The 16,585-nt window shown below is 40.4% G+C and overlaps 2 protein-coding genes across 2 annotated transcripts in view; one reads left to right on the forward strand and one right to left on the reverse strand.

Annotated features, from left to right (window-relative positions):
• LOC109716554 overlaps positions 1–9,720 on the forward strand; it is a 33,247-nt gene extending 23,527 nt beyond the window's left edge. The window contains exon 4 of the mRNA XM_020242069.1: positions 8,632–9,720. Within this exon, the coding sequence (XP_020097658.1) occupies positions 8,632–9,299 (668 nt within the window). The 3' untranslated portion in view covers positions 9,300–9,720. The remainder of the gene's footprint in view (positions 1–8,631) is intronic.
• LOC109716767 lies at positions 15,564–16,221 on the reverse strand. Its single transcript, XM_020242322.1, has one exon. It carries the CDS (start codon positions 16,189–16,191, stop codon positions 15,670–15,672), a length of 522 nt encoding a protein of 173 aa, XP_020097911.1. The 5' UTR covers positions 16,192–16,221; the 3' UTR covers positions 15,564–15,669.

Consider the following 16,585-nt stretch of genomic DNA (forward strand, 5'->3'; position numbering starts at 1 on the left):
CAACCAATAATACTAATTGAACAACTATTAGACTATCATATTGATTGAGGATCACATAACTTATGATACAACAAATCTGTAGAACGGCTTTGTTGTAGAAGGTTGCATATTGTGGGAGGATAAAGTGCTATGATTTAAGTGTTGCTTAAAAAAAAAAAAGCGCTAAGATACAAAAAAGGAATCCAAGTTACCTGTGGATGATCTCTACCAAGATCTACTACTTTTTACCCCGATTAAAAATAGGAGTACCAAATTTGACTACAACTAAACCTGAGCACATTCTTGTGCCAGCCACCATCCCAAAAATTTAACAACATATACAGTTAGTATTGATGATTCAATTTAATTAATGGGGAAAAGACACTTTATGCATTGGATGTATACAATTTTCTTAATTTAAAACTAAGGCATCAGCTTTGATTCCAAACAAATGAAGCACACAGTAACAGTTAAGGGTGCGCGCTTTTCTTACATCTAAAAAAATCCTAGCAAGAATTCAACTCCAATGTCGACAGTCAAAACCAAGTAAATTATTTAAAAAGTCAATAAGCAAGAAACAAACGAAACAGTTGTATAAATTCTGTTATAATGACCCACGGAAAAAGAGGGGGGAAAAAGGGGAAAAGAAAATCAATTGAAACAATGTAAAAAAAGGTGGACAAAAAGGTAAGGCTCAGTTAAGTTGGATCGGCAACATTGCTCATAAGTACTCGGCAACATCTCTCATAAGTACACAGGGTAGTAGTAGGAGCAATAGCTTCGCGTAAGAGGGAAATGTGTGCAACCACGAAGAATAAGAACGGTAGGAAGCGGTTGTCGAGCAATAAATTACCGTTGGAGGAACATGTGTGCAACCACCAAGGAAAAAAAAAAATGAAGCGGTTGCCAATGAGTAGGCCGTCCAAACTTCCGCTTGTTCGAAGTAAACATTTTCTGCACTTTCTGGTTGCCGAGCAATAAATTACCGCCAGAGGAAAATGTACGCAACCACCAAGGATAAGACAATATGAAGCGGCTGCCTATGAGTAGGTCATCCAAACCTCAACTTGTTCGAAGTAAACATTTTCCTCACTTTTCTCAACTTTTCATCATCGCCTCGAAGAAGAGCTAGAAATTAGAAAGAAACAGCAAGGAATGGGAAAAATCAAGTAATCTTAGGAAAATAACAATGAATCAAAGCAGCTGAGGCCATCTAAAGGAACTGTATTTAATCTTAAACAAAGTTTGGAATAGTAAACCCCAGCGCAACTAAACATTTGTAAAACTGGTTGCCCACAAAAGATTCGGCTATCAGCCAGAAAATAAAATATCCGAGGGTCATATTTGGCCACCAGCTAAACATTAGGTGATCCAATCTCACAGCTCATACCTCATGAAAATAAAGAGTGCAAAAAGAGAGCTGTTGGTAAATCCTGAATCAGCAGGTAGGTAGCAGATGAGCACACTGAAAAGCACAACTTTTTCATCTTAAATAAATAGGAATGCCAAACTCGAGTACAACTAAACATCATAACATTATTATGTCCACTCAAATAAGTTCGTATTGTCATATAAATAAACTTGATTATTAACTGGCTATTTGTTCAATGGCACATTGGTGTGTTTGCAATTAAGAAAATGATAGAACCAATGTAAATTTACATGATTGTTACATGATTGTTTTTTTGCCAGTAGTAATCTTAGTAGATAGAGTGTTTAACAAAGAAAAAGAGAACTAAAACTCTTGATTCAGTACAAAGCATAAAATAAATTTTGGCATCAAAACAAAATATTCAAGATGGTACATTCTAATTTTCTCTGACTTTGTTTTAATTTTATCATAATCTGATTCTACCGTCGTCTAGGTTGTAGGAAGATTCAAGAATTCTGATCCCTCACTACAGGTTTTAAAAATTTAAATTAAAATAAATACCAGTAAGATCTACAATCCAAAATAAATTACAAATATAGCATTGTTCACTGTAAATGTTGGTAAAAATGTATCGAACTTACCTGAAACATGAGCCATTTCGTGAAGCGCCTTGCGATCGCCTCGGCATTTCGTCGAACAGGGCGCGAGCGATAGGGAGAGGGCGCGGGGGCCTGCGAGCTCCTCGAATGTTAGTAAAAATGTATAGAACTTACCTGAAGCATGAGCCATTTCGCGAAGCGCCCTGCGATCGCCTCGGCATTTCGTCAAACAAGGCGCGAGCGCTAGGGAGAGGGCGCGGGGGCCTGCCAGCTCCTCCGCGTGATGGCGAGGGGGGGGGAAGAGGAGAAGAAGATCCTCGCAGATCGCGAAGAGATCGGAGAGAGATGAGAGGAGGGATCAGCGGGTCGCGCGCACATGGCAGCGCGGGCGGGCGGGCGACAGGGGCAGGAGGCGGGGAGAGGGGCGTAGGAGGCATAGTGCGACAACCGTCCGCACCTTGCGGGCTTTGCGGATCCAGAGGGGGCAGGAATCAGGGGTCACCGAAGCCCCCCCGCCAAACGCGGGGAGGCTTCGAAGAGGCGTGAGAGGGAATGGTAGAGAGGGGGGCGCTGAGGAGCCAACACGTCGGCCACAGTAAAACTCAGGATTTATTATATCTATAGATGGGTCTCTCACACAGTGAATCTTAGTAAAGAATGCCTCACTTTCAAACTAAGATTTGTCATTCGAGGCTCAAATGACCATGTTTTCTTACGTAATCATGTACTTGATGCGCTCAAAAACAATGACTTGGGGTGCCACATTAAATTTTGGTCACTCTGGGTGCTCAAAGTTGACAGTGTGACTAAGAGTAGAATTTCCTTGTTCTAGCTCCATAATAGAACAAGTCAAAGTTCAGAGATGTAAGTATAGGGGCTAGCGGTGTAATTACTCATTACGAAACATTGTAGGAAGAAGAAGACAAAGATGGGATGTAGCTTTACTATTTTCTGAGGCACGTAAGCCTGTACTAGAGTCAAAGATCTTAGTCATCACTAGTACGAGCATCATGATATTGTTCTCTCTAAAAAGCTTCAAGAAAATCTACTCACATCGGTACATAACTTTTATCTCCAAGTCGATTTGAATTTAAACTTGATTTTGGATAACCACAAATCAAGCCAAATCCTTGCACTCCCATTGTATAGGAAATGGAACAGAGAACACTTTCACATGTTGCATGCTCGATATAATCTATATATGTTTATAGTAAATTATTTATGATTTGAACTTTTAGAACAAGTTGTTACTAGCTGGTAGACATGCTGGTGGGTTGCAAGATTTTGCACCCATTCATTTGAATACAATAACCACATGCCGATGCCGATGATCCCATTTCTTTATATAATGCTATGCAATGGCAAGACGGGATTTAGAATACAGTAGTCAACATCAAACCTTAACTATTGAATGCTATTTGATTGTCTTTAATTTACTAATGCTGTTTCCTATGCTCACTTTGTTGAGATCCTAAAAGTCACTAATATGTGTGATGCTTTGGAGATGTAACTGACGGATGGTCAAAGTGATCCAAGGTTCGTTATATGTCTAGATCCACCACTGCCAATAGCCTTACCAGTGCAGGTAAAAATTGATTCTAGGACAGCCCAATAAGGTGATCATCCGACCAGGCCATTCCTTTTTCCTTTTTTCTTAGTTCTATTTTATTATTTTAATTTTCGTTTCTATGTTGAAGATCAAATGAATCTGTTAATTACCTGTGTTAAATATAAAAATATATAAACACTGTTCTTTACCGGCTTAAGTTTTTAGAGTATAGCGGTAGGTGGAGTATTAAATATAAAAATATATAAACACCGTTGTTTTCGAAAAGCTTAAGCTGGTAGAGAACAATGTTTATATATTTTTTATATTTAACAACTTGAATATTTCCAACAGCATAGGGATGTTGAGTTTGTGACAGAATTGAAGAAGGATAGTTTGTCATGACCTTTCAGTCCACCAATATGTTTGCAACTGTTAGAATAATTAGTGCATTTGTATTTGAAATGATTGAAATTAGTTATGTCATACCATGTTGAAAATTATGAAACAACCATTGTTCTCCAAAAGCTTAGGTTACTAGAGAATGGTATTTTAAATATTTACATTCATCACTCTACTTCATGTCTGGGCTCAAGATGTGAAACTGAATTAAAATGGAGGAAACTTAATGAAGTAAGGAGCTTGGTAAGACTCGCACTCAGGATCTCTTGCTCCGATACCATGAAAGATTGGATAAAAGCCACCACACAACCCTTTAGGATATTGTATTATATATAATAGGTACAGGTGTATGTAAGGTAGAAGCCAGTTGTCATACAACTAGATCAATAATAAAATAGTAATAAATATAAATATTGACTAATATAGACTACTTTCAGTCATTCTAAATATATATGCACTAATTACTCTAACTACAACCACACAAGGGATCGGAGGGTGAGACAGGAGGATGAAATGGTTGAGCAGAGAACTTGTTAATTGGCAAGAGGATCCAGGCCTGGGGAGTTATGACGAGGAGAGAAAGAAGGACATATAGTTTGATGGCACCCTTTTGCTGCTAAAGGTTGTGTGAGTGATTAAAGGGCAGAAAGCATTGAAGATCAAAGAATCAAGGGGAGTACTGCATATGATAGTTACAGACAACCAGGAATTAAAGGATGGGAGATAGTTATGGTTGAAGAAGAAGGGCGTTATTGTTATATAATTAGAACCTCTAAGATGTTGTAGCATGAAATGTTGCATAATGTTCTCAAAACTCATGACAAACTAGTAAACACCCTTTGACCCTTTGACATAAAGCCTGTTGTAGTACAAACTAGTAATACCACAGGGGTTTTAGATCTGTAGAATGCAGCATAATGTTCTCATAACAAGGTAGTAATACCCTTTTGATATAATGCCCATTGCTATACGCTACCAAAGATTTAGTGTGGAACGGTGCCAAAAGATGCTCTCAGTTTTCTATAAGGCAGCTAAGTACTTAGTCAATCAAGTTACCTCCAAGCGCTCATGTTATATTGGATATGCATGTGCATTTTTTGTTTTTTATTCATATCTAAAAATATATAGACTTCCCAAATGTGTAAAGGTAATTCAACAGTAAATATAGAGAATTGTTTAAATGTCTATGTATGTCACTGCAGTAAGCTTGCTCAATTTATATTCTATCGTGTGTATGAGTTCTGCCTATTTGATCCTTCCAGCCATGCGATGGTGTGAACTGTTGGAAAAATCTTTCTGATCTTTTATTAAAATATTCCGTAAAACAATTCGAAAGTTTAATTTAAGTTTTAGAAAAGATCCGAGGAAGAAAATAAATAATAATAAATACTGTAAAGAAAAGGTTTAGAAAAACCCTGTGGATCGAGGCGTGCAGAGCACTGTCCTAGAAGCGAAATTGTCCCTCCACGTGCGAGGCTTCCCGGCAATTACTTTCAGCGATACAACAACCACGTTCTGTGGGCTTAAATAGGCCAGCATTCTGCCCTGTGGCGGGAGGCCATGTGGGTCGAGTCATGTTCGAAATGGCGTGAGGCTGGGTTGGGCCGAGTCATGTTCGAAGTGGCGTGAGGCCAAGTGGGCCGAGTCACAATCGAGACCCGTGGGCGCTGTTTCTGTACGCTTTAAGTGAATTGGTTGCGTATTTCTAACAGCTCAAGCTTTTGGGATTAATGGTTAGCGCCAACGATCCGACAAGTAGTATCAGAGCCAGAGGTCACGGGTTCGATTCCTGCATGCTGCAAATGTGTGCAGGTGCTGGAGGGGGGATTGTTGGCTTAAATGGGCCAGCATCCTGCCCTGTGGCGGGAGGCCATGTGGGTCGAGTCATGTTCGAAATGGCGTGAGGCTGGGTTGGGCCGAGTCATGTTCGAAGTGGCGTGAGGCCAGGTGGGCCGAGTCACAATCGAGACCCGTGGGCGCTGTTTCTGTATGCTTTAAGTGAATTGGTTGCGTATTTCTAATAGCTCGAGCTTTTGGGATTAATGGTTAGCGCCAACGATCCGACACGTTCCACCCCGTCGGCACACTTTCAAGATGGCGCACAAAGAAAGCTCGACAAAAATTGGCGCAAAAAATCAATGGCGAGAAAGCAGGAAAAGGCGAGGTAGGGTTTAGGTATGCTCAGGTTCTTATTGAACTAACACAATCTCCTCCAATATATATAACCAAGGCAAGAATTTTACTTCAACGCGTCAAATCCGTGTAGAACAGAATAACCTAAGATTATACGGATACGGATACGGATTAGGATAAAGATAAAACCGAAAAAAATAAAAATAAAATAAACCGGGTGTATGACCGCGCGCGCCGCCGCCCTGTCACGGGTCGATTGCTGGGACTCGACCGTGACACCTTTGGGGGGCCACATTTGATAGGCATTTGGGTTGACGAAGTTATGGAGTTGCGAAGTTGAGGCGTTCCGACAGGTAGGAGTCGCTGTCAAGTCAACGGAGGCAATTCCCTAGCAATGGCCCGTGCAATGACATGGAAATAGGTGCCGCATGCGGGGTTTGAAAACGTACCCCTCGGTGAGCACCTTTGTACTCCCGGGGTGCCAAAGGAGTGGATGCCTCGTAAGGGTATTAGAGGAGGGGTGGACACTCCGTAAGTGGCCCCGACTCCCCCGTCGACCCATAGGACATGGGTCGTCCCTTGGCTAGCGGAGTAGCCAAGCCTAGCGTTCCGTGTAGCCGGTTAATGGACGGTTGAAGGGACACGGGCCTAGGGTAATGTCGGAGACGCGAGAGGTCGACGACATTACGGAAGTGGGGAATACCGGGAGGCTTCTTCCATAGGATCGCTTGCGTTACCTTATGCGGGCTTGGATCTCTGTAGTGGAGCGTACGAGCGGATGAGGGACAGTCTAGCGACGGACGGTCCTCCGTAAAGGACAAGGCTCGCAAAGGCAAGTGTGTCGAGCGGAGATTCGTGGGGCGCGGCGCCCACGAAGGCCAAGGAGGTGGGACTCAATAGGAACGCTAAAGTGAGGCACGCCGAGGGAGAATTCGTAAGGTTGGTGGCCTACGAGACTCGAGGGGCGGAACCCAATGAGGCAAGCGGTATCGGTATCCGTATAGTGAACCACGAGAGACTGGACCAATGGTGTGAGCGGCCAGGCGTGGCCGAACCAAGGATGGGGCCAGTGGTTAGCGATGCGGAGCAGGGCCGGTTCGTTTGTATGGGACCTTATGAGGCGAACCTATGGGGGTTAAGGGCGCGGAGCGTCGTGGCAAAGTGAGGGTCGTTGAGACGGTCGAGAAGCACGTTGTGGACTTGTTGGTTCCCTTGTCAGGAGCGATGGGACACGAGGGCCGCACGGGTCGGATGCGAAGCACGGAAATGCGAAGCATGGACGTGCGGGGTGTCACGCTGAGGTGCTGATGTTGGGGACAAGCGAGCTTGTGGCGCACACTTGGGTGGCTTTTCGGAGGTAAGCCGTTGGACCGGAACTTATAGTTATGAGTGCCCTTCGGGGCATGCGATGTCGCGAAGCCCGGACCTCGACGCTTGAGGCGTGCGGATTGAGTCGCGGGAGCGAAACGCGTGGGAGGCGAAACGCTTGGCTATACTCATATGGGACAAGTTGCGGAGAACTTGTAATGTCCTTGGGGCTAGTGACAGAGGCAACATGGCATTCGGTTATAAAGCACTCTCGAGGAGAGATCGGTTGGCAAGACGGGATGCACCTAGCTTGGTGGCCAACCTCGGTATTGGGGTTGCTCGTTGGGAACTCGAGGAGTCCGATGAGGGGTTCGATTACAGGTGAAGGGTCGTGCTGTAAGTCTCGCGGAGGAGCAAGCTTGGCAAAATGTTTGGATTGGTATTCCGCTGTTAAGTCTGGGACTTGTCCGTGGAGAGGACTCGAGAAGGCTGGCTCGGGTGTGCGACACTTGAGCGCCGCGCGGGGGATTTTCAAGGCGAAAAAGCTAACCCTGTGACAGCCCGCCCGGCCCTGCTCGGCTCGTGCTCATGCCGTGCGTGCGTGTGTTTAAACGAAAGCATAACTCTTATTTTCTCCCAAACAACTATCTTGAGAATAAAGAAATATATATATACCAACAACATTCTTTTAGTTTCCAATGTGAGACTAAATCTCACACATGAAAACTTTAGTTGGGCTCCCAAGCAAGACCCATTAATAATTATTGGGCAGCCCAAGAGGCCTAAACAAGTTTTAAATCACAAAAATCCAATAAAATCCAATACGAACGTCATGTACTATTTCTCAAGTCCATAAGCAAATAAATATAGCAATACCATTTATGAATTTCTGAATGATTGAACAATTAGAAATAACTGAAGCAAAGGTAGTATTTAGTTTACTTTTGCCGAAAACAACTATGACATATAGATCAACAGAAATCAATACCATTGCCCACTTATAACTTCCAAGACCTGCTTATTTTTGCTTCTCAGTTGACTGCATATATGGCAGAAAGAGGATATGTGTGATGTACCAAGTAATTGCATGTGCTTGATTAGATGGCGACTTCCTTATTGTAAGTAAAAAGTGCATATTGTTAATTGGCATTAAGTGACTTCTTGGTCATGACGACTTGAGCTTATACGTGCAATCTGAAAGAGTTAGTAATCAAACTAACGAATTGTCAATGCTATGTTTTGATAACTTAGTGATGTTTCTAATCCATTTCTTTTTTATTTTTTGATTGCAGGAAGCAAATTACGAACTGTGCTGATGGGCAATCGGGAAAAAAAAGAATTACCCCGTCTAGACTTTGACCTTTCATATTCACCGACCTCTGTAAATGCTGGCAAAAAATTAACTGAGCAATTTTTTGACTCACTGAATTTTGGATTTCTTGAAGCCAAACTCAAATGTGCCACCGGAGCTATTTCAGATATTGAAGTCCTATTCAGTAGCTTTCTGTCGAGCAACTCAGATGGGACATTAATGTTTTCTTTAGATTCTTTTCTTCTTGACATGTTGGAAGCTATAGCGCATGCCCTCTATGTAAGTTCACAAGGCAGCGTAGTTCTCGGAGAAGTAAAAGAGGGATATCAGCTTCGGGGCTTTCTATTTGACTGCATGATTGAGTTTTTGGACTCGAACTACTCTCATTTCTGTAAAACTGGATACAATACATGGTCAAAATTGCGTCCGCTTCTTAGCAAAGAGTGGCTAATAAAAGAAGTCAGCCAGGAGATAAGGGTTTGGAGGGAAATGGCTGGGAAGGTTCTGGACAATTTGGTAGAGAAGGAATTCGATTGTCAAGTCACAAAGTGGACTACATTCGAAAATGAAGAATTTGAGATAGGAATGCAGATTGAGAACAATATACTTCAAGCACTTGTTGATGAATTTGTCTTTGATTTGTGGTAATGCTGGAAGAGAAGCACTACTACTGGTGGCTGAATATCATTTGCAGTATCTTTGCTAAATTTGTTTTGGAGTGGGGACATAAGTAAGAAGTATGTACAGATTGATGGATATATTGATTAGAAAGCACTTTTCGGAAAGGATGTTTAAGTTATGACCAGAAATTGCAGCTGTGTCGCTTAGGTAGAGCATTGTATGTTAAGTTTAAAAAGAACCTGTCATGTAGTCCTCATATCTTTGGTTTATGTGAATATCATGAGGGAAACTATGTTTTTTGAATGTCATTTCATCTTCTGTAATTCTTAGTTCAACTGTGGAATGTCTGTGCATTAATTTGTAATTTGCCAGCATCACTTGTGTATAGGGCTGTCAACGAACCAAACACGAGCGAGCTTGTTAAAATATTAAGCCGAAAAATTTAATTTGTGTTTGACTTGTTTATTAACGAGTTTGACTTGCAGACAAAGTAGGAATGTTGGTCCTATAAATGGGTGAAAAATTGAAAAAAAGAAATAGAAAAAATATTGGTTTCTTTGTATTTGGGTTGGCCTAAAATCCAAATAGTAGAACTTTGTAATATATATATATATATAGAGAGAGAGAGAGAGTGAGAGAGAGTTGAGCTTTTTGTGCTTATGATTTTTTTAGTTGTCGGATTATCTCAAGATTGGTGCAACATTATTAACGACGTGTTCTATTAAGTCTTCTTTATTAGTATTGTACAAATCACGAGGTGGTTAAACGACTAAAAAATTACAAATACGTTGAGTTCCTGTGTTTTTAAAAGTACAAGAGCTCAACTCTCTTTCTCTCTCTTCCTCTCTCTCTCTCTCTCTATATATATAAAGATAAGTTATAAAATTTGTTGGGGATCTGGTACTCGTCTTGGTACCAGATTTTGAGAATCCGCAACCCGCTATGATACCAGTTATCGTTGATTCGGTACCGAATGTTGGGATTCCGCAACGAAAGCATCAAATTGAGTTTTTATTATAAACCCATTTTCTCAGCAAAAGCTGATATAATCACAAAAGAGAGAAAATCAAACAGTAAATATGTAGATAAAATAAGATTCATTAAATAAAAGAAAATTATACCTGACTCCTCTTCTGTAATAGAGTAGCTTCAAACTCGAACCATTTTTTTGAATCTCTCCTACCCTTCTCTCTTCGTTTATAAACCTAAAAGACTTCTCTCTCGTTGGATGCACCCATGCACTAGGTGCATGCAACCATGGCCAACTCTCTCTCTTGTATGACACCACCCAAGAGGAGGCTCTCTCTCTCCCGTACTATCTTCCAAAAGTAACCCACATGGTGCTTATATAATGCTTATAATAGAATGTACCCCAATACTAGTATACTTAGGAATCCTACTCCAAATAATATTTAAATCTATATTTAATTTTTCTCCAATAGATTTAAATATTTATCTTAATCTAGTTAGATTTATACTCTAATTAATATTTAAATTTTAATTTATCTTCAATAGATTTAAATATAATTCTTATCCAACTAGAAAATCAACTACAAATCTAACCAAATCCTAACAATCTCTATCTTGGTTGGATTTGTAGCCATCAATCGTTGCATCGAGCTCACCATGCAAGCTCCTCCTTGAGCTTGTCTCCTTCACTTGATGTCACCGCATTCGTCGTTCCATCTCGAGCGACTGCACCTCCGGGAACTTTTGGAACCCAAACTGATTTTGCTCCCGTTCTGACTGTACTTCCATTTTGCTTCGCACACGACTTGATCTTGCTTTTGGATCTTGATAGCTTTGCTTGACACTGAAAAATCGCAACACTTCGAGTCCAACGCGCCTAGCGAGATCAAATTCCGCTTCAAACCAAGAACGCGCCGCACACCTATCAGCGTCCTCACAGCCCCATCGTGCATCCGGATCTTCACCGTGCTGACTCCCAAAACTTTGCACACTATCCCGCTCTCCATTAGAGCTTTTCCACTTTTGATTGCCTTATAGGTGGCAAAAAACTCCTTCCCTGGACAGACGTGAAAGGAACATGCCAAATCGAGCAACCACGCATCATCTGAAATTTTTGCACCACTGGTCGCCGCATACAGCACATCAGAATTGATCATCTCTAATTCTGTCATCTGCGCCATTATTGATATCTCCTTGTCCTAGTTCACGACAGTTTTCTCCTTCTGTCAGTTTAACTCGTTTAGATCATTCTGAAGTTTCTGACAGTTGTGATTGATATGACATTTCCTGTGACAATAGAAGCACTCTACCTCAGAGAGCGGCTTCTTCTATCGATCTCTAGTTGCCGATGTTGTAGCCTTTTTCTTTGCTCTTACCACCAAAGTAGTATCCCTGCTCTGTATGCCAGACTCTTGAGTCATCTTTCGCATCTCGTTCGAAAGAAGCACCACTGTGACCACCTTATTGGTTATGGTCTCCTTGCCATAAAGCAATATAGTCACCAGATGCTCATATGCTGCCGGTAGCGAAGAGAGTAAAATCAGGCCTTATCTTTGTCATCCCGATTGACTTCGATGCTGGTCAACTGGGCTACTACCTTGTTGAACTCCTTCCAATGCTCATATAGGCTAGGTTTTCTTGCATCCGCAATGTAAATAATCGTTGCTTCAGATACAATCTTTTCGTCAGGGATTTGGTCATGTATAGATGTTCTAATTTCTTCCACAATTTTGCTGGTGTCATCTCGCTGGCTATTATAAAGAACGTCATTTACTATTTACAAATAAAACGTACTCAACGCTTTTCGCTCCATCTTCGTCCATGCCGCACCCATGACCTCTGTTGACTTTGCCTCATTCTTGTTCAATGTTTCATTCAACTTTTATTGTACGAGGATCACTCGTACTTTAATTTGCCACAATCTGAAAATTGTTCTTACTGTCGAACTTCTCGATTTTGAACTTCATGGCCATCTCCGTCGATCTTTTTTGCAGATTGGTAACTTTAAGCTCTGATATCAATTGTTGGGAATATGGTACTTGCATGGTGCCAAATTTTGAGAATCCGCAACCCACTCTGATACCAACTGTTGTTGATTCAGTACTCAATGTTGGGATTCCGCAATGGAAGCATCGAATCCAGTTTTTATCATAAATCTGTCTCCTCAGTAAAAGCTGATACAATCACAAAAGAAAGAAATCCAAATAGAAAATATGTTGGTAAAATAAGATTTATTAAATACGAGAAGATTACATCTGACTTCTGATGCAGAATAGACTTGTACCTATATTGATCGGATTAAACTGATTTAGTTTATTATATTTTAAAACTTAGATTAGATTAGTTAAGCATATCTTTTAGTTAGTTAAATAAGGATTTTGTTGTTATCCTCTAATCTAGTTTTATCTGTATTTAGTTTTAGATTTTATTGTTAGGATTTTATCTAGAAGTTGTTATGAAGGTTGTTAATTTGGTAGAGATTTTATTGTTAGGAATTTTGTTTTAAGCTTATCACTGTCAGGAAAGCTCTTTAAATATTCTATGTATTAGACGATGATATTAATGAAGAAGAATGTTATTTTTTAATGAGATGTGTTCTCTAATTTTTCCTTCGCGAATGCGTCACCCTGGAGTGAGTCCAATCCCGAAGTGAGTTCGGTTCAGGAGTGAGTCCTGATTATCTTTTTTATTTCTTTCTTTTTTTGAATTTTTCTATTTTCTTTAATTTTTTTTTAATTACGATAATTTCTAAAAAAAGGTATTTCAAAAACTTTCAAATTTTCAAAAAGCCTTCAAAATCATAAATTATATTCTAGAGCCATCTAAAACGTAGGACCCTATACCCCGTCTTGCATCAGATTTGGTATCAGAGCTTAGGCTATTTGACGATTCTATTTCGTCAAAAAATTTGGGCTTGTGGACGAAAACAAGGTGGAAATTTTTTTAAAAAAAAGTTGAAAGAAAAGTGTGGAGAAAAAGAAAATGGAGAGTGTATAAAAGAAAAAAAAAGAAAAAAAAATTATGGATGCAAAAGAATGTCTTAAAAATGTTTCTCAAAAGTATGGTAGAAGAAAATGAATTCATATTGAGTCTTTAAAAGAAATATGTGAGATGACAGGAGTAGAGTTTGATGAACGGCTGTACGATCAGAGGTTATATTTTGAGAGAAGAAGAAATGATATTCGGATGGAAATATTTGATGACTTGAGATGGTGGTATAGACAAAGGCAAATATCTCGTCTTGATTTTAACATAATATTTTTGGAGGAAGAAGAAAGAATGTTGAAAAATATTGAAAATGGTGCTAAAATTGCTGCAGATGATTTTCGATGGATGGGTAAGGTCAGAGATGAGTATCGCTGGATCCAACTAAAAGTTCAACTGGAAACCCTAGTTGCTCAACAGAGTACACAACCTATAGAACAGTTGGAAGTCGACAATTCTGATCCAGTTCCATCCACACCATCCGATTGCCAAGAAGTTCCAGATGTGGCCAAGTCCGAGTTAGATTTAGAAAATCCAGAGTTGATTCATGAAGATAAGGTAAATCAGTGTGTTGAGGAGGTAAGATTACAGATCGAGTTACCCTCATTGGTCCAGCAATATGAGTCCACTATATTAGATCTTCAAATTGCATCGGAAGTATCTTTCTCGTTGATATCAAACCTCATGAAGTCTCATGAATTTATCAATCATTCTTCCTACATCAAGACCAAGCCGGAAACTCGGATGATACCGATTGTTCGACATGCAGGCATTGGACTGCATCACTTTATTCTGCCCACTAGGTTGTTTCCTATCTCCTTACAAATTCAACTAATCTCGAGGACGAGATTCTGCACAGCGGAAGCGAATGATGCAGAACAGACTTGAACCTATATTGATCGGATTAAACTGATTTAGTTCATTGTTTTTTAAAACTTAGATTAGATTAGTTGAGCATATCTTTTAGTTAGTTAAATAAGGATTTTGTTGTTATCCTCTAATTTAGTTTTATCTGTATTTAGTTTTAGATTTTATTGTTAGGATTTTATCTAGAAGTTGTTATGAAGGTTGTTAATTTGGTAGAGATTTTATTGTTAGGATTTTTGTTTTAAGCTTATTACTGTCAGGAAAACTCTTTAAATATTCTATGTATTAGACGATGATATTAATGAAGAAGAATGTTATTTTTTAAAATGAGATGTGTTCTCTAATTTTTCTTCGCATTTATGCGTCGACCGGAGCGAGTCTGTAGGGGGCGAGTCCCTTATCTCTATCCTTTCCTTTGCAATGTCTTCTCCGACTTGAAGTCCAGTACCTTCGACGCCATCTACTGATAGCAGCGCCGGCTCCATCTGCACTTCCTTCACATCCCATTATTGTTGCCGTCGCCAAGTGTGTCCACCGTCGTTGTCTTCTACCTTTTCTTTAATTTTATTTATTTTTTTTTAATTACGAAAATTTCTAAAAAAAGACTTTAAAATTTTCAAAACGCTTCAAAAATTATAAATTATATTCTAGAGCCCTCTAAAAACGTAGGACCCTATATCCCGTCCTACGTCAACTTCTCTTCTGTAACAGAGTAGATTAAAACCCGAGCTCTCTTTCTGAATCTCTTTTCCTTTTCTCTCGTCCTTTATAAACCTAAAAGACTTCTCTTGTTGGATGCACCCATACACTAGGTGCATGCAACCATGGCCAACTCTCTCTCTCTAGTACCACACCACCCAGGAGGCTCTCTCTCTTTTCCATACTATATTCTAAAAGCAACCACATGATACTTATATAATGCTTACAATAAAACGTACGTATCCCAATCCTAATATAATTAGAATTCATACTCTAAATAATATTTAAATCTATAGTTAGTTTGTCTCCGATAAATTTAAATATATATATCTTAGTCTAGTTAGATTTATACTTTATTTAATATTTTAAATCTTAATTTATCTTAAATAGATTTAAATATTAATTTTTATCCAACTAAAAAAACCTACAAATCTAATCAAATCCTAACAAAGTTGATCAGTTTAAATGATCGAAAATATTACATTCCTCAAGTTCACTGAAAATACACTGACAAACAGAGGGAAACAAGAAATTAATTAAGGATTATTAGAGATCTGTACATATATATAGCAATCTATAACCCTTACGGCCAGCCAGCAATCGCAAATACAAAGTTGGATTCAGCTTCAACTGCAAACCAGTAGACAAATAATAAAATCACTCAAAATGAATCAACATACACACTCAAAAGTGACCAACGAGAAAAAAGGATTCGCAAGCAACAAAATTTGGAACCCTAGCTAGCTCCACAGCCTGAAGGAAAGAAAAATAGAATTAAACACTGCATCTTCTTATGCATAAAACTGGAAGAACATGATAACAAAAACACATCATGCATAGGCTAATTAACAATGCAAAGCAGAACACAAAACTATGATCAGCAAATCTTCTGAAGCATCTCTTTATACTGCAGCAAAGATTCTTGCCTCTCAATCCTCTTCTCTTCATAAAACTTCTCTATGAACCTCTCCGCCCGCCCGTCGACCGAAAAATCATCCTCCTCTCCCCACTCCGACAGCACTTCATCGAACAGTAGTGTATCCCTTCCGGCGTCATCATGCAATGCCTCCGCCTCCGCAGAAGCCGCCGTATCCCCCCTGCCGCCGCCGCCGCCGCCGCAAAGAAGGGACAGTATTCGGGTGTGTCTTCGTTTCTTCTTCTTTACGAGAGCCGAAGAATCACGGTGGTAGTGGTGGAACAAGGGGGTGTTCGAGGGCGAGAACTCGTATTCGCCGATGTACGCGTAGTTGTAGTGGCGTAAGAGCTTGAAGCGCTTGGTCTTATTGAAGAGGAGGAGCCTGCGGGCGATGGGCTTCTTGGCTTTGGCCATGGGGGTGAGGGAGAGGGCGAGGAGGGCCAGCGCCCTCTCCAGTATGGGCCTCCTATTTCTTGTGGGCATTGATATGTTGGCGTACCGTATGTGGCTACGAGCGAGGTTCGTTCGTTAAGTACTCAGTTGGATATTTATGGGTGGGGGGGTGGTGGAGAGGAGTTTGAACTTTGAAGTTGAATACTGGAGGGCGCGGGGTTTGCAGGTCTCTTTGGCAGGTGGTGGGGTTCGAGCTGGAAAGACGCTGCTGCCGCTGTGGTCGGTGGTTCTTTGTCGTTTCGAATTTTCAAAAACCAGGTAGCCGTTGCTCCCGAGAGAAATTATTGCGCGCACCCGGTGTGTAACCGGCGTACCCGGTGTACCGACACGTACCCTATTTTTGGTCGAGAACTGAAATATAGAAGGCATAAGATTTGAAAATCTTATTAATATATTTAGGAAAAACTTCAAAAGCCCTCCATGT

This window comes from Ananas comosus, linkage group 10, assembly GCF_001540865.1.
Source record: "Ananas comosus cultivar F153 linkage group 10, ASM154086v1, whole genome shotgun sequence".
Taxonomy (NCBI): Eukaryota; Viridiplantae; Streptophyta; class Magnoliopsida; order Poales; family Bromeliaceae; genus Ananas; species Ananas comosus.

Bases quoted from the DNA above. Each gene is read 5' to 3' on its own strand.
- LOC109716767 (XM_020242322.1), bottom strand. From the start codon at position 16,191: ATGCCCACAAGAAATAGGAGGCCCATACTGGAGAGGGCGCTGGCCCTC.